The 17,996-nt window shown below is 42.0% G+C and overlaps 1 protein-coding gene across 1 annotated transcript in view; it reads right to left on the reverse strand.

Moving 5' to 3' along the window:
• Nucleotides 1-468: 468 nt before the first annotated feature.
• pear1 (platelet endothelial aggregation receptor 1) overlaps nt 469-17,996 on the reverse strand; it is a 79,753-nt gene continuing 62,225 nt past the window's right edge. The window contains exons 13-24 of the mRNA XM_062991708.1: nt 17,830-17,993; nt 16,538-16,640; nt 13,375-13,521; nt 12,863-12,994; nt 11,268-11,396; nt 9,109-9,234; nt 7,807-8,019; nt 7,225-7,334; nt 5,586-5,712; nt 4,797-4,859; nt 4,506-4,703; nt 469-1,137 (exon numbers count right to left, since the gene is read on the reverse strand). Of these exons, the coding sequence (XP_062847778.1) occupies nt 995-1,137; nt 4,506-4,703; nt 4,797-4,859; nt 5,586-5,712; nt 7,225-7,334; nt 7,807-8,019; nt 9,109-9,234; nt 11,268-11,396; nt 12,863-12,994; nt 13,375-13,521; nt 16,538-16,640; nt 17,830-17,993 (1,655 nt within the window). The 3' untranslated portion in view covers nt 469-994. The remainder of the gene's footprint in view (nt 1,138-4,505; nt 4,704-4,796; nt 4,860-5,585; nt 5,713-7,224; nt 7,335-7,806; nt 8,020-9,108; nt 9,235-11,267; nt 11,397-12,862; nt 12,995-13,374; nt 13,522-16,537; nt 16,641-17,829; nt 17,994-17,996) is intronic.

The following is a 17,996-nucleotide window of genomic DNA, read 5'->3' on the forward strand; positions in this document are numbered from 1 at the left end:
TAACATCAACTTTGAGGATAAAATGTTCACTTGCTGCCTAATATATCCCCCCCACTAACAGGAGCCGTGATGAAGAGATAATCAGTGCTGTTCACTTCACCTGTCAGTGCTCATAATGTTATGCATCGGTGTAGCTCTTAAATGAGGTAGTAGTTTCAGTATTTACAATGATTTGGGGGTTTTTTTTGGGAAGGGGGGGGGGGGGGGGGGAGGTCTACTCACCAAATAATTCCATGTCCAGAGTTGTGACCACATAAATTAGGATTCATCTTGAAGATTGTGAATGTAGATTGCACTTTTTTATACTGTATTGTGTTTTTTTTTCCATTTTCTTCTTATTAATATTCAATGGCGTCTGCTAAACCCTCATTTAAGAGCACAAAAGGCATAAATGATGGATGGCATAAAAATCTCATTCAGTTTATTTACAATATTTACAATAAAAAAAGAAAGATTACATTCAGACCTTTAAACGGAGCGTGTAAATGTGATGCAAAATGTACAAACTTAAAAAAGACAGTTCATGTAGCTGCGATGGAATTTAAATGTTTAACTCGAGTGGTCATTTTTGGTTGTAGAATGCATAGTTGTGCAGGAATATGAAAGCATAACTCTTAAAATATGTGTAAACGTGTAACTTTATGCTTTGAAGAATGAAAAACGCTGAATTGGTGTTTGGTATGTTCAGTGTCCAGCAGATGGCAATGTCGTGCTGGTGCAGTTATTTACTGTTTCCATGCAATGTGACCCGCCAAAATGTCGTCCTATTAAACAAAAACAGATCAGGATGAAATCCTCAGTTCCACCTGCATCCCATCAGTTTTCAGACGTGGAACGGTGTAGTTAATGCGTCCTCGATTAACCCCCTGTTAAAGGGCCAGATTCTGTTCCTCCACATTGTGAGAGAACTAAACCGGTAATGAAGACCGGTGTTGTGCTTCAGGAATAAATGCTGGACTGTGTCTTCACCCACGAGGTCACACTGAGACCGGGATCAGTTGGCCAGTCTGCACGGCGATGGCGAAGGCGGTCTGCGTACTGGCGGGAGGTCATAATGCCCTGGGATGTGACTGTTCACTGGCAGGTCATAATGATTCTGAGGCTCCTGTTCCGGAACATTTCCAAGGAAGCATTGCTCTGGAAAAAAGAAAATGGAACGTCAGAATCCAAACCGAATCGTAATCTGAACGTGCACTGCTGTAGCCTCACAAGAAATATTTATTATCCTGAAAAGCCTGAATGTTCTCAAACCACACGTGACGCATAATGAATCAGAATAAAAATGCAGCATGTGCTAGAAAATATGGCATCGTAAATGTACAATAGGTGTAGAAATCGCCAGCGACAACCAAAGGTTATTATTAAGTAGTCGTACACTCTGTCATTCCTTATTTATGACTGTAGACCATAAAATCATGTGCAGATTTTAATTGCTTGAATGCAAATTAAAAATCCCAAGATTACTTGGCAAAATCCCCAAATCCCAAGGAGTGGCAACAATGCCTTTAATGGTCTTACCAGGAAATTCATGTTTAAAAAATTATTCCTTTGCATTTCTTAGTTTCTTGGGACTAAACCAACAACAAACAATTCATATTTAATAATTAAAATAACAAGTGCACAGAGTATTTTTTTAATGAGCCTCTACCAAACAGTTGATATGATCATAAAAATTATGCAACTTTCTATAGATGATTTTCCAGATACTCGCTTTAAGCTGACATACAGGTTAGAAAGGCTTTTTTCTTAAAACCACAGTGTCATCTACCAATATTTTTGAGTTTACCACGTCAACCAAGGAGTAAATACGTCCCAAACAAGATTATTTAAATACAGCTTGTTTTTACACGAGTATCTGGACTGAAAGTGAGCTCAACCAAATGTTTGAGCAGACCATGAAAGGGTTAAACTGGCTTTCGCTGAAATTTCCTACCTTACATACAAAGCTATTAAACTTCCCTCTAAGAGCTCGGTAGCCGCCATCACTACCCATATATCCTAATTCAACCCTGCTGGGTCATGAAGCTAGAACACAATCTGGAACTCTCAGTCTAAGATCATAAGTAGGCAAAGAAGCCATTTACACTGTCATCTGCTAACAAACCAAATCATGTCACTATGCCCCCAATATACAATAACTCAAGACCCCCCCCCCCCCCCCCTCCCTTTTCCCAGGACTGGATTCTACATTTCATTCTATACACATATGTATATATTTACATATAGAACATATAGTGTTTTATCATATGGTTGTAATTGTAATACTGCTGTATAACAGTAATTGCATTTCAATGTCAATATTTTGTATAATTTTTATTTACATTTGATCCTACTCTATTTTATTTACTCTATTTCCTGTACTTACAGTGTACTGGAGCTGCTGTAACACTCGAATTTCCCCCATGGGGATCAATAAAGGAATCTTATCTTATCTTATTATCTCTTTGTGACACACAGATAGATCAAGCTATCTCCAGTGCCCCCTATCTCCTGTTTCTGTTCTGGCCGTCTTGTAAACATGCTCCGTGGTCATCATCTTCCTCTGGGAGATTTTCAGCAGTTTGCTGATGCACTTGTTCTCAGTCAGTGCAAAACGTATTATTCTTCCAAACGTTTATGTGATTGACTCGAAACCAGTTACAGGTTCCATTTACACGTGGTTGAGTGTAATCACAGTGAGTTGAGCTAGTGAGCTATGTATATTTCGTAACTGGGACATAGCTGAGCCGTGCACCGAATCCCTAATTCCCTCAGTGTACTCATAGTTTGAATGTTTCCCATTTAAATTTAGTTTTTAACTCTCATTCTCTCTAGTCAGCTTTCTCACATTTTTAGTATCTCTCTCTGTCCATATTTTTTTCCTTTTAACGCACTTCTGGCAGTTTATCCATCCATACATCTATCCTTCTCTCTTTTATTATTTCTCTATTCTTTTTCTTTGTCTGCCTCTCTCTGCCTATCTTTCTTTCAATTACGTTATTATTTCTCTACTTTTCCTATTGTCTGTCTGTCTATCTATCTCATTATGTCTTTCTTATCTCGACAAACTTTAGCAGACAAATCAATACTAGGAGCAAAAACTACAGCACTATTGTTTTATTATAAATGTAAAATAAATGGGGTGGCACGGTGACTCAGTGGGTAGCACTGTCGCATCACAGCAAGGTCCTGGGTTCGATCCCTAGGTGGTGCGGTCCGGGTCCTTTTATGTGTGGAGTTTGAATGTTCTCCCGTGTCTGCGTGGGTTTCCTCTGGGAGCTCCGGTTTCCTCCCACAGTCCAAACACATGCAGTCATAGGTGAATGTGTGTGTGTGTGTGTATCTGCCCTGTGATGGACTGGTGCCCCGTCCAGGGTGTTACTGTGTGTCTTGCGCCCATTGAAAAGCTGGGATAGGCTCCAGCACCCCCCACGACCCTAATTGGATAAGTGGTTAAGAGAGTGAGTGAGTGTTGTTGATCTGTCTGTGCACTTTATCCATCCATCCCTCTGTTATTATGTTATTCTTCTCTTTTTCTATTGTCTGTCTATCATTATGTCCTCTTACTGCATCCCAGCGGGGCAGCATACTGGCTTGCGGTGGCTGTCGCCTCACAGCAAGAAGGTCCTAGATTCGATCCCCAGGTGGGGCGGTCTGGGTCCTTTCTGTGTGGAGTGTGCATGTTCTCCCCGGCCTCCCACAGTCCAAAACCATGCAAGTGAGGTGAATTGTAGATAGAAAATTGTCCATTACTGTGTTTGATAGAACCTTGTGAACTGATGAATCTTGTGTAACGAATAACTACCGTTTCTTTTATGAATGTAACCAAAGTGTAAAACATGACGTTAAATACTAACAAACAAACTGAATCCCAGCAGCAAACAATCTCATCAAACAAATCAATACTAGGAGCAACAACTACAGCACTACTGTTTTATCATAAACGTTAAATAAATCTGTTGCAATATAATTTTATTAGCAATGGTTTCTCTAATAGGATGCTCATCCCACTGTAGGGAAAGAGGCTGGAGGATTTTAGCAACAGTCTGCTAGAACACAGAGCAAAATGTATAACTGATACTGTAGTAATTAAGACCGATGTTGACACTGCTTACATCTTTCCTACTCTTACATTCTGCACTTTCTCTACCCTGATACGACCTCTGTACTTTTCCAGCTCCTCAAACTCCATTAGTTTTTAGTGAGATGACTTCACCTCTCATAAATTAGCAGTAAAATGCACCCACTGGCACAAAGTGCTACGAAGGATTAATGAACACTTACTGACCCAAGCGCTTGATAAAAAATGGGCTGGTAAGTGAGTAACAGCTTCCTCCTAAAGCCACAGCTAGTGGAGGTGCCAGATTTAGAAAGCTTCCAGTCCAGAAAAGCTGATAAGAAGCGATTATTCATGTCTCTGTGCTTTATTTTCTCACACAGAATCAGGTGTTATGAAATAAACCTAAACCTGACGTAAACTGAACCCCCCCTGACTCATGTTAAGATATATGATCAGGATGAGTAACCTCTGCAGGAGAAGCTGGTGGAGGGCAGTGCCGGGTGCCTGAGCTCCGTGTAGGATCTCTCGTGTGGCACGGCGGGTTTCATCTCCATGTAGCTGCACTCCGGAGGGCACAGCGGAAGGCCGGGCAGATCTTTAATGGTGGCGTACGGATTCTCGCTGTTCAGAGACGTGCTGCTCACTGCAACACAGTCCTTTAGTTCTGAAATCAGATCGGGGGGGAAGTAAGACACAGCAGCATGTTTCGATTGATTTGTACCACTGCTGTATTTTGTGTTTTGTAAAAAGTACTTACGTTTGTTGTAGTACTTCCCAAGGCTGGCACTGTAGCTGTAGCTCCGGTCGATTCCAAATGCTCCTGCAATACAGTGAGTAAGACATTTGAGTGAATGTAACCTTTATTCATCCAATAAAAATGTCATGATCGCCCATAGAAAATCCAATAAATTACTAAAAGGAGGGCCGCTCAGGTGGCGCAGCGGTAAACACACATGCTGGAACCAGAGCTGGGATCTCGAATACATCGTATCACATCTCAGCTCTGCCTGCCGGCTGGGCTGAGCAACCACATGAACAACAATTGCCCTGTTGTTCAGATATGGGTGGGATTAAGCCAGATAGAGACTCTCTCATAACTAATGCAATTACGACCTCTGCTGGCTGATTGATAGCACCTGTACAGAGATGAGAAAAGAGCGCTCTCAGGGTGTGTCTCTCTGTACACAGTGCTGAGCTGCACTGCACTCGTCAAAGTGTAGGTGATAAGATGCATACGGCTGCTGCCCACGTGTCGGAGGGGGCGTGGGTTAGCTTCGTTCTCCTCAATCAGAGCAGGGATCGGCATTGGTGGAGAGGAAGCATGACGCAATCGGGCAATTGGACGCTCTAAAAAGGGAGAAAAAGGGGAGAAAATATGACTAAAAGCAGGCTTGTAAATAGCTACAGGCTACAGCTACGTCCTGATTGATCAGTATGGGCCAGCAGCAATAGCCTGTGGATAAATATGGATTAATATGTAAAAAGTTCCCCCACAGGAAGGCCGTAAGATTTGGGGTTAACTGTACAGTGAAGGATATAAACACACCTGGTCCTTTCGGTGGTTCCTGGTGCTTCCAGTCAGCAGGTAAAGTTGCATTAGTTTCCATGCCGAACAATCCTCGTCTTTCTCGCTCCATATTCTTCAGACTGTAGAAAAGCTGCTTATTGGTGTTCTGCAAATAGCAAAGTAACAGTGAAGGACGACTCCATGCCAGTGGGTGTCTCATTTTTTCTCATCCTGGTCACAACCTGCCACGTTACTGGGCTTGAGCCAGATTTGCAAACCGAACACATGCAACAATAAATGGCAAGTAAATGCCTAAAGTGCAAAACTGTGGCCTGCACCCACTCATGGTGCATTCACATGAGAAGCAGACTGACGTTTTGTTTCAGCGCTCGGCTTAAGCCAGTGTCCAAACTTTTTTCTAGGAGGGCCAGATTTGATAATGTGAAAGTACCTGAGGGCCAACAGTCCCTGATGACATTATTTTAAACAATAAATTATGCATATAAATACGCTGTTATTTAATCATTTTACTTTCACACAGCAAACAACAACCAAATGTAAGCATTCAGATGAAAAAATCAGAACCTACAGAACAAGCTATCTGAATTTCTAACTGAACTTTAAAACGTAAAAAATAAATAGCGCAATGCAGATTTATGTACTAAAAGAACGACACAGGAACTCTGAGTTTCTCTAAATTATTACTGAGCATAAGTTTCCACCACTCAAATTCTTAGGTCGTTGTTTTAGTACAATACGTCACATTAAATTTTGTCTACGTTAATCGTTGTTCATACAACCTGTGTCGCTTTTATCACGTCATATCAATGAGCACGGTTTTGCCGCTTCTTGTGAATGCGTACTTACACAGTGTTGCTGCCACCATCTGGTAAAAAGAGGACTTGCATCTTGAGTTAGTATAATTTGTTTATTTTCTGTTTGACTGTGCTGGCGGGCCACAAGTTATGCAATTTAAGACAGAAGACACGGGCCATATAAAATCCGACCGGACTTTGGACATGCCTGGCTTAAGCGGTGCGGTAAAACGTCATCAAAGTGTGAATATGAGACGAATCTGCATTTGTATGGAATAAACATCAGATCCAGTGTTACAGCTCCACATGTATCTGTGTTTATCTGGATTTTCCTCACTGTTTCACTTTTAAACTTGTGTTACAGCTCAAGGTTCTGAGAAATTGTGAGAATCAGAATCAGCTTCTCCCAGAGTCTAAAACGCTTCTCATTATAATAAAGCTTAACGTGGTTTAATGTATTAAAAGAACGACACAGGGACACTAAACTTCTCTCCACTAATGAAATTCCTTGCTCTGTGTTTTAATACATGTGTGTACAAGGTTTAATGTGTGTACAATAAGTCACGTTAAGCTTTGTTCGTACAGTCGCTTTTACCACGTCGTACCACGTCTTATTGGAGGCACTTTGAAAAGGTTTGAGCACCATGACAAGCACAAAAATCGTGAGCAAAACGTGTCAAAAGGAAACGACGGCACAGCTGACGCAAAAATGGTTTTGTCGATTCTCATATGATTGCGCCTTCATGCTCACCCATGATCATGCTTTTTTAGGATTTCTTGACATCAGTTAGAATTCTCTGTTGCTGAGTTACTCTAGTAAAAGAAAGAAAGATAAATAAAGTTCTGTTTATGATTATATGTACCTTGATGACACGGTCCTGGTTGTTAGGGATCTGTGGTAAGGGGAATCTGTTCTGGGACAGTGTGTGGTAGCTGGGGTTCGAGTAGTAGTGATGATAGCTGTGCGGAACATCTAAAGCACAGAAAGAAATTAGAAATTAAAACGGAACGACTGTACTTGCATGATTTTATGATTTTTACAGGCATGAGGTACAACATCAAACAAAACCCAAAAAACGCAGCCAGTGGGACCTCATCAGACACATAAATCACTTCACCACAACTGCTGGTTATTATTCATCTGTTCATTTTTATTAACCACCACGTCCTAATCAAGGTGGGTCTGGAGCCGAGCCAGAAACAGAAATGCACCCCGACAGAGCACTAATCCATCACAGGGCATCAAACCCTCACTGCTGTAATTACTTATACTGGGCAATTTGTAGCAGCCAATCCTTCTACTGACGTATGTTGGGAGATATTTGCAGGAACCCACACAGGTCTGGGAAAAACAAGCCAAACTTCTGCTTTAAATGTGTCTCTAGGACACTGGAACTGTGCAGCACCCACACTACAGACATTTCTATGCTGGTAGAAGTTCCCACCTGGTACAGCGTACTCGGTAGTCACGTTGCGGGTGGATGAGAAGGACACGGTGGGTGTGTTGTTTTGTTTGTCCTTCTGTCTGCGCCGGTGATAGAGAAGCAGCAGGGCCAGCAGCAGCACCACCAGGACCAGGAGCACCACGATTCCCACGATCGCCCCCCAGGAGTCTTTCTCCACCGGGGACAGGGGCACCATCATGCCCACCACCGGCTCTGTCGGTGTCAAGAAAAAAATGCATGACATTATATTGAATTTTGATCAATTATCGGTCAGATATCACTCACACGCTCACTGTCCATTTTATCAGCTCCACTTACCATATAGAAACACTTTGTAGTTCTACAATTACTGACAGTAGTTCATCTACAGAGTACAAACACTACAGAGCAGGTATTATTTAAGTGGTGGATGATTCTCAGCATTGCAGTGACATGGTGGTGGTGTGTTAGTGTGTGTTGTGCTGGTATGAGTGGATCAGACACAGCAGCGCTTCTGGAGTTTTTAAATACCGTGTCCACTCACTGTCCACTTTATTAGACACTCCTACCTTGGTTGGTCCACCTTGTAGATGTAAAGTCAGAGACGATCGCTCATCTATTGCTGCTGTTTAAGTTGGTCATCTTCTAGACCTGCATCAGTGGTCACAGGACGCTGCCCACGGGGGTTTTGGTTGGTGGACTATTCTCAGTCCAGCAGTGACAGTGAGGTATTTAAAAACTCCAGCAGTGCTGCTGTGTCTGATCCACTCATACCAGCACAACGCACACACTAACACACCACCACCATGTCAGTGTCACTGCAGTGCTGAGAATGATCCACCACCTAAATAATACCTGCTCTGTGGTGGTCCTGTGGGGGTCCTGACCATTGAAGAACAGGGTGAAAGCAGGCTAAAAAGGTATGTAGAGAAATATATGGACTACAGTCAGTAATTGTAGAACTACAAAGTGCTTCTATATGGAAAGTGGAGCTGATAAAATGGACAGTGAGTGTAGAAACTGAGTGTAGTAGCTGTTTTGGACACCCAACCCCCCTTAGAAAATATGTCAGTTATGTCCATGCAGACGCCCGACCGGCCAATAGCACAACTGAGATTCGAACCCTGTATCCTATCGAACCCTATGGACCTCTTCAATACATCTTTTAGTCTGTCATCCAGTGTTGGTCCAGCTCATGGCATTAACGGGTGTAGCTACATTTGCCAAACCTCTAGTTAATAATGTATGTGGAATATATTCTGCACAGAAAATAGATTAAAAAACTATAGTTTAATAAACAGAGGTGTGTAAAGTGTTAAATACCTTGTGTGCAGTCTGTATCAGGTCCCGGTTCACACACACAGGCGCCAGTGTGAGGATCACAGGAGTGGTTTGGTGAGCATGAACACGTCTGAGCACAGTCAGTTCCAAACGTCCCTGCTTTACACACTGTAACAGAGATGCAGTGATGCATGTTATACAATTTATAAGGGTCTTTTCCACGACCCAGACAACACAAACAATCCATCTTACTCTCTCTGTACAATCTGGTCCCACTTTGGTTTACAACATGTAACATAAAGCAAAAGAGCATTTGTATGTTGTTCCAGTTTAAATCTCTTCAGTGGGGCTGAGGTCAGTTTCTTTATACACAGTTATGCTGGAACAGGAAAGGGCCTTCCTTAAACTGTTGCTGCAAAGTTAGAAGCATATCATTTCCTTTATATACTTGATCTATTGCACCTACAACTGCTGTGGCTGAAATGCATGAATTCAACAATTAAAAGTGTGTCCCAATACTTTTGTCCATATAATGTGTTTCCAAGTTGTGTGCTCGTATGGCTCGGGTGTCTGTAAACACAAGAGTTTATTCAAGCCATCAACACAATTTTAATTAGCATTTACAGTCGTGGAGAAGTGCTCTGACTTACACATTTATTGCAGCACATCTGGTTTCTGTTAAAATCGGTCAGATTGAGCAACTGAGCGCTAGCGCCGAATTGTTCGGCCTTCGCCAAAATGAAGTGCTTCCAAATGTTTCCTTTAACTACAACAACCAGCCGTCAGATATAAATCTGACTTACTTCTCAACTGTGAGCGATATCACATTTAATGACGCTCTTTCTTTATTCCTTTCTTTATTATATATTCGTTATTCGTATTATTCGTATTATTCGTTATTATAACTTTAACAGATTTCTGCTCAAATAGTAAAACAAACTATTCAGGCTCTTCTTATTTCGGCTGCTCCCGTTAGGGGTCACCACAGCGGATCATCCGTCTCCATTTTGTCCTGTTCTGAACATCCTCCTATGCCTTAGAAATTCCTCCCCCCCATCGCTACCTCTCCTCCTCCTGCTTGGCCAAACAGTAGCACAGCATAGTTTCCACTGGTACCCTGCTGGTCGGCAGTACTCGTGGCGCTTGTTGTTGTTTTAAAAACAGTAAAACTATTACTGGTTTAAACTAAGCATAAGCTGACTGTTCAGGCTTTCTAATTTTTAATTGTACGTATTTAAAAATGTTGCTTTTGGCTTTGCATTTGCAGGGACATAGTTGTTTAATAAAACAATATCTGTTAAATAAAATAAGTAAATCATTTATCATTTAATAATTGTTGAAATTAATAAATCATTAAATAAATTATGAACTTCATGTAGCGGCACGATGGCTTGCACTGTCGCTTCACAGCAAGAAGGTCCTGGGTTTTACTCCTAGGTGAAGCAGTCTGGGTTCTTTCTCTGTGGAGTTTGCATGTTCTCCTCGTGTCTGTGTGTGCTCCAGGAGCGCCAGGTGTTCCCTCCCACAAGACCAAGTGTGAGTGAGTGTCTGCCCTGAGATGAACTGATGACCTGTCCAGGGTGATTCCTACTATTTGATCAGTTAATTGTACCCACTGCATCCCTGACCAGGGTAAAGTGATGGTAAAACAGACAATTAATGAATGAATTAAACGAACTTCATGTATTGGGATCAAAGAAAAATATAAAAAATAAATATAAAATAAAATAAATATAAAAAAAATTATAAAAATTATTATTCTAATCATCATTATTCAGGTACGATATCATTCTGAACTTTCTTACTAGTAGATTAAACATAATCAAACAACTATAAGTGATATAAACTGTCCATATACAGTATTTAATTATTTATTAGTATTTTACACACTTTGGTTTCATTCATGAGAGGACAGGTAGTTACTGCTTACACAAGATTCATCAGTTCAAGTTTAATGTCAAACACAGTCATGGACAATTTTGTACCTCAAATTCACCTCACTTGCACGTCTTCGTACTGTGGGAGAAAAAAGAACCCACACAAACACGGGAAGAACATGCAAACTCCACACAGAAGGAACCCAGATAGCTAGGACCTTGCGAATCTAACCCAGGACCCTCTTGGTGTGCCGCCCCCTCATATACAGTAGCTGTAACAATAATTTTTACCATTTTAATTCTTATTAAGGCATGGTGACTTACACACTGAGCAGTCTGCTCCGGTCCAGCCGGGAGGACAGTGGCATGATCCGTCCAGGTGATGACACGTAGCATTGATGGAACATCCACAAACACCACTGCACTTTTTTCCATAGTGACCAGCTGGACAGACTAGAAATCACAAATCAATTACGAAAACTGTCAGTGTGACAGTGCGAAATGTAAATACAGCAGACCCCTGACTTACGAACCGTTTACCATACAAACATTTTGGGTTACGAGCGATCTTTGTCAAGTTAATGTACGAACAAATTTCGGATTACGAACCGAAATTCGCACGAACAAGTTGACACAGACCCTCTCTCTCTCTCTCTCTCTCTCTATATATATATATATATATAGAGAGAGAGAGTGAGCGAACATTCGGACAGCTGACTGTGTTTTTCCGGTGTTTTTCTTTACATTTTGTAAAATTCAATATCAAAACAACCCCAAAGAAAGTGCAGAAAAATAGTAAAAACATCTATTACTATTGAAAAAAAGGACATTTATTATGGTGTATGGTACAGCACACGTACTGTACTGAAATGTGGTGTGTGTTTTTATTTACAGTACTACTGTGTATTGTTGTTTATTATTGTTTATTACAGTAATGTCTATTCTATAAAATATACTTGTATTTATAACAAGAAATACCATTTAAGACATTAGAAAGGTTAGGTAAGGGGGGTTTGGGAGGTCTGGCACAGATTAATTCCATTTACATGATTTCTTATGGAAAAACATTTTGACTTAAGAACAGCCCTTCAGAACCAATTAAATTCATAAGTCAAGGGTCTACTGTAATTGATTGATACCAACCTTAAGTGTAAGGGCTACCTGTGTTCTTGCTTTAAATTCATAGAGCTTACGCAATATCACAGTGCCAACAGATTGAAGAAGGGCACGTTGCCATACACATAACCGTACAAAGATCTAACTGATTGGCTGGACTGACGGGAATGTCATTCTTTAATACCAGAAACAGGTCCAGACATCCAGTTTAAGCTTAGTGGTTAAGGTACTGGACTAGTAATCAAAGGGTCGCTGGTTCAAGCCCCACCACTGCCAGGTTGTCACTGTCCATCAGCGCTGCTGTGTCTGATCCACTCATACCAGCACAACACACACTAACACACCACCACCATGTCAGTGTCACTGCAGTCCTGAGAATGATCCACCACCTAAATAATACCTGCTCTGTGGTGGTCCTGGGAGAGTCTTGACCATTGAAGAACAGGGTGAAAGGGGGTAACAAAGCATGCAGAGAAACAGATGGACTACAGTTAGTAATTGTAGAACTACAAAGTGCTTCCATATGGTAAGTGGAGCTGATAAAATGGACAGTGAGTGTAGAAATAAGGAATGTGTGTCAAGTCAAGTCAAATGTATTTATATAGCACTTTTTACAGTGAACATTGTCTCAAAGCAACTTTACAGAATCCAGGACCAACAGACCAAAAACCCCTATGGAGCAAGCCATTAAAATTCCAGTAAGAAACCTTGAGAGGAACCAGACTCAGCAGGGACCCATCCTTCCTGTGTGTGTGTATGTGTGTTAGTAGTAGTAGTAGTAGTAGTAGTAGTAGGATTTCTACCTTGTTCACACAGTGGTCCTGTATAGCCGGGCAGGCACACACACCGACCCGTGACGTGATGGCATGAGGTGGAGTGGACACAGGACGGACATCTTTGGCTGCACTTCTCTCCATAAAACCCTTGAGAACACACTAAGAAACACAACAGAGTCCTTATAGTCTTTCTAATACTCAAACAACTCATAGCAGAGTTGCCAGGTTTATCCCACCATTTTATACAGACTTTAGGCTGAGTATTTATGCTCGACCTGGCAACCCTACCACCACACTGTCGCTAGTGTATACTGTACAACTTTGTTCTGTGTTGCTAAATTGTATGGATACCCTGTTGTATCTACGATGTGTGTCAGTCTTCCATCATTTGTAAAATGACATAAATATCTGACCATCCTGAATTTAGTTTAAAGCACTGATTTCAAATCTACGCTCCAGATAGATCCAGTTTAATAATAACATTGACTTAACATCCAGATGTGAACAGAGGCACAGCTGTGGGGAGGTGCAGGCCTCACCTTGCTGACACTGAGCTCCCCAGTATCCCGGCTTGCACATGCAGACTCCACTCTGTGGCGCACAGGAGGCGCCGTTGAGGCAGCAGCAGCTCTCATTGCACTGGTGACCCCAGAGTCCCTCAGGACATTGTTCAGTACAGCGTGGACCTGCAAATACATGCGTGTATGTTTACGTTATTGCAACACACCCCAGCAGTATGTGTGTTTATTTGGGCTGTTGTGGTAAGTGGTAAGTATGGTAAGTGGAGCTGATAAAATGGACAGTGAGTGTAGAAACAAGGAGGTGGTTTTAATGTTATGGCTGATCAGCGTATATATATATATGTATATATGTGTGATGTTGTATGATTCATTAATAAGATGTACTATGACAAAAAATGTCTTAGAACCTGCATGTACGCAAATGCATCATTAAGATACTGATGATTTTTGCAATGTTCTTTTTCTGTGACTAGAATGATTAGAAAACATATAAAACAGGGCAGGTCATGCCTCACAAGTGAAGAATAATATTGATGCTACAAAGCCACTAACAAAAAGATGAAGAATGTAAGTAAATCAGGTGGCCAAAATAGCAAAAGCAAAAGCACATACAGTGTATCACAAAAGTGAGTACACCCCTCACATTTCTGCAAATATTTCATTATATCTTTTCATGGGACAACACTATAGACATGAAACTTGGATATAACTTAGAGTAGTCAGTGTACAACTTGTATAGCAGTGTAGATTTACTGTCTTCTGAAAATAACTCAACACACAGCCATTAATGTCTAAATAGCTGGCAACATAAGTGAGTACACCCCACAGTGAACATGTCCAAATTGTGCCCAAAGTGTCAATATTTTGTGTGACCACCATTATTATCCAGCACTGCCTTAACCCTCCTGGGCATGGAATTCACCAGAGCTGCACAGGTTGCTACTGGAATCCTCTTCCACTCCTCCATGATGACATCACGGAGCTGGTGGATGTTAGACACCTTGAACTTCTCCACCTTCCACTTGAGGATGCGCCACAGGTGCTCAATTGGGTTTAGTCCATCACCTTTACCTTCAGCTTCCTCAGCAAGGCAGTTGTCATCTTGGAGGTTGTGTTTGGGGTCGTTATCCTGTTGGAAAACTGCCATGAGGCCCAGTTTTCGAAGGGAGGGGATCATGCTCTGTTTCAGAATGTCACAGTACATGTTGGAATTCATGTTTCCCTCAATGAACTGCAGCTCCCCAGTGCCAGCAACACTCATGCAGCCCAAGACCATGATGCTTCCACCACCATGCTTGACTGTAGGCAAGATACAGTTGTCTTGGTACTTCTCACCAGGTCGCCGCCACACATGCTGGACACCATCTGAGCCAAACAAGTTTATCTTGGTCTCGTCAGACCACAGGGCATTCCAGTAATCCATGTTCTTGGACTGCTTGTCTTCAGCAAACTGTTTGCTGGCTTTCTTGTGCATCCGCTTCCTTCTGGGATGACGACCATGCAGACCGAGTTGATGCAGTGTGCGGCGTATGGTCTGAGCACTGACAGGCTGACCTCCCACGTCTTCAACCTCTGCAGCAATGCTGGCAGCACTCATGTGTCTATTTTTTAAAGCCAACCTCTGGATATGACGCCATACACGTGGACTCAACTTCTTTGGTCGACCCTGGCGAAGCCTGTTCCGAGTGGAACCTGTCCTGGAAAACCGCTGTATGACCTTGGCCACCATGCTGTAGCTCAGTTTCAGGGTGTTAGCAATCTTCTTATAGCCCAGGCCATCTTTGTGGAGAGCAACAATTCTATTTCTCACATCCTCAGAGAGTTCTTTGCCATGAGGTGCCATGTTGAATATCCAGTGGCCAGTATGAGAGAATTGTACCCAAAACACCAAATTTAACAGCCCTGCTCCCCATTTACACCTGGGACCTTGACACATGACACCAGGGAGGGACAACGACACATTTGGGCACAATTTGGACATGTTCACTGTGGGGTGTACTCACTTATGTTGCCAGCTATTTAGACATTAATGGCTGTGTGTTGAGTTATTTTCAGAAGACAGTAAATCTACACTGCTATACAAGTTGTACACTGACTACTCTAAGTTATATCCAAGTTTCATGTCTATAGTGTCGTCCCATGAAAAGATATAATGAAATATTTGCAGAAATGTGAGGGGTGTACTCACTTTTGTGATACACTGTATATATATGTGTGTGTGTGTGTTATAGCACCATCCACTTAATAATCTGTAATGTTTGGCCATGTAAGAGTTGTGTCCTACTGCATTGACATTTTTGGCAAGCAGAGGGGGCACGGAGGCACAGATGATTGATGTTTCAGTTTCTCTTAATTGCCAGTTATTCGTGCCTCACTAGTGTTAATTTGTTTCCAGGCTTGCTCCAGTCTGGTTTTCTGATGATGTGCAATGCCAGCTCACTTGACTCTTTCTGGGAACTCATCTGATGTCAAAGAGTTTTAAGCCTCATGAATGATCCACCCTGGGAGAGCACACTGACCCACGATGGCGTGACGTCCCTGTGTCCAGGGCGAACACCTTGCGTTAATCCACGTTACAAGCTGGCTGCACCAGTTGGTAAGGTTGGGGTGCTGATAATGCTTTGCCCCCTGGTTTGTGTTTAGGGTTCCCTATCTTTCCTTTTTTCCAAAAACTGAGATTTCCAAAAACTGAGCAGATGGCCGAAGCATTCTGTCATACTGTGACATCCAGTTCTCATTACTGCGCTATCCCTGTTCGATTCACTTTCTCTGTTGCAAGCTGCGGATGTTTTTGTGTCTTTTATTTGTTGCTTTTGCTATTTTGGCCACCTGATTTACTTACATTCTTCATCTTTTTCTTAGTGGCTTTGTAACAACAATATTATTCTTCACTTGTGAGGCATGACCCGCCCTGTTTTCTAATCATTCTAGTCACAGAAAAAGAACATTGCAAAAATCATCAGTATCTTGATGGCACATATGCGTACATGTTTTTATCATAAAGCAGTTATTAATGAATAATACAACATCACACAGCAGCTAGTCATGCTAAAAGTAAAGCGATAACTGCTCTATGCCATTTCCATGAGCTCACAGACGTACAATAACTGATAAAACTGACAACCATCCTGCTCCTGTAATGCTGACGAGCCTGTCGTGTCGTGCTGTAATTAATTCGTACCCGTCCAGCCCGGCAGGCAGTGGCACTTCCCGGTGATGCTATGACATCCCATGTCATGGAGACAGTCACATTTATGCTGGCAGCCTGGACCGAAGGTACCCACCTGTTTAACAAAAACCAGCAGGGGGGTCAGACGTGAGAAATATTCATACACGCTCTTCTGGTACCGACCTTTATTTAAACAGAATGATTGCAAAGAATGCAGTAAATATACAACTTAATCACATCCTGTAGTGAATAATCCTTCCATCCTTCTCCAAAAGTTGTGTTCTGTTCAAACATTTTGTCTTAACATCAGCCAGGAACTGTGTAAACAACAGCAGTGCAAAACTAATAAAGAACATGACAAGTAAAAAAAAGATCTGGTAAGGTCGCTGGTTCAAGACTATAAAAGAATCCAGCACTGATTTCTGACTTTCTGACCATTTTTTATTTCATTTTCATGTTTTTCCACCACTTTATCCTGGTCAGGGTTGCGGTAGGTCAAGTTAAGAGTCACTGAGTGCAATGCAGTAACGCAACCCGGACAGGATGGCAATCTATTGCAGGTCCTCGGCCACACCCCAGCGCAGACATAGCCAAACGTTTATATGTAGATGCCCCACTGGCTGATCCAAAACCTGGATCCTTGCAGTAATAACTTTAAATGCACTCCTTTTGTAAAAAAATGTAAAGCAAACTGATGCAACTGCAGTGTAGCTGGACAGAGAAATCCTAGAGTTAGATATTAATGGTACATTATTATCATTAAGTTGAACCAAACTCAACAAACAAGTGCACTTATTCTGCAATCAGACTCAGAATCTATCTATCAGTCTATCTGTCTGTCTGTTTATCTATCTATGAGGGATCTTCAATTTTGGTTATAAATGGTGAGGGTGTAGTAGGAGGAGTAATCAGTCGTGTCTGAGAGACTGAGAGACGCTTATAGCCCAGATTTAGCTCCATCTGATTTCCACCTTTTTGGACGCTCAGAGAAGCTTTAAGGGGAAGAAGATTTTCATGTGATGATGATGTGAAAACAGCGCTGCATCAGTGGCTACGAGCTCAACCAAAAACATGTTTTGCTGGCGGCATTAAAAATTTGGTACAACGTTTGAAAAAATGCATCGGAAGGTGACGATGTAGTTTAAAAAAGTGTGGAAACTTTTTGAAGAAACCTGTCTGTCTGTCTATCTATCTATCTATCACTTTTAATTCATGGAAAATGCACACTGACTTTAATATAGCTCTTCTAATGCAAACAGAGAGTTGTTTATTTAATGAGTGGGTTGATTTGAAAGCGGACTCACTGGACACGGCTGGTCACACAGCTCTCCCCTCCATCCAGACGTGCATGTGCAGGAGCCATCGGCTGGGTCGCACCGGGCCTTGTTAGCGCACCGGCACGTGCCATTGCAGCCTGGACCCCACATCCCCACTGAACATTCCACGGAACAGTCTTGACCCTTCCATCCTG

Source organism: Trichomycterus rosablanca, chromosome 3 (assembly GCF_030014385.1).
Source record: "Trichomycterus rosablanca isolate fTriRos1 chromosome 3, fTriRos1.hap1, whole genome shotgun sequence".
Classification (NCBI taxonomy): Eukaryota; Metazoa; Chordata; class Actinopteri; order Siluriformes; family Trichomycteridae; genus Trichomycterus; species Trichomycterus rosablanca.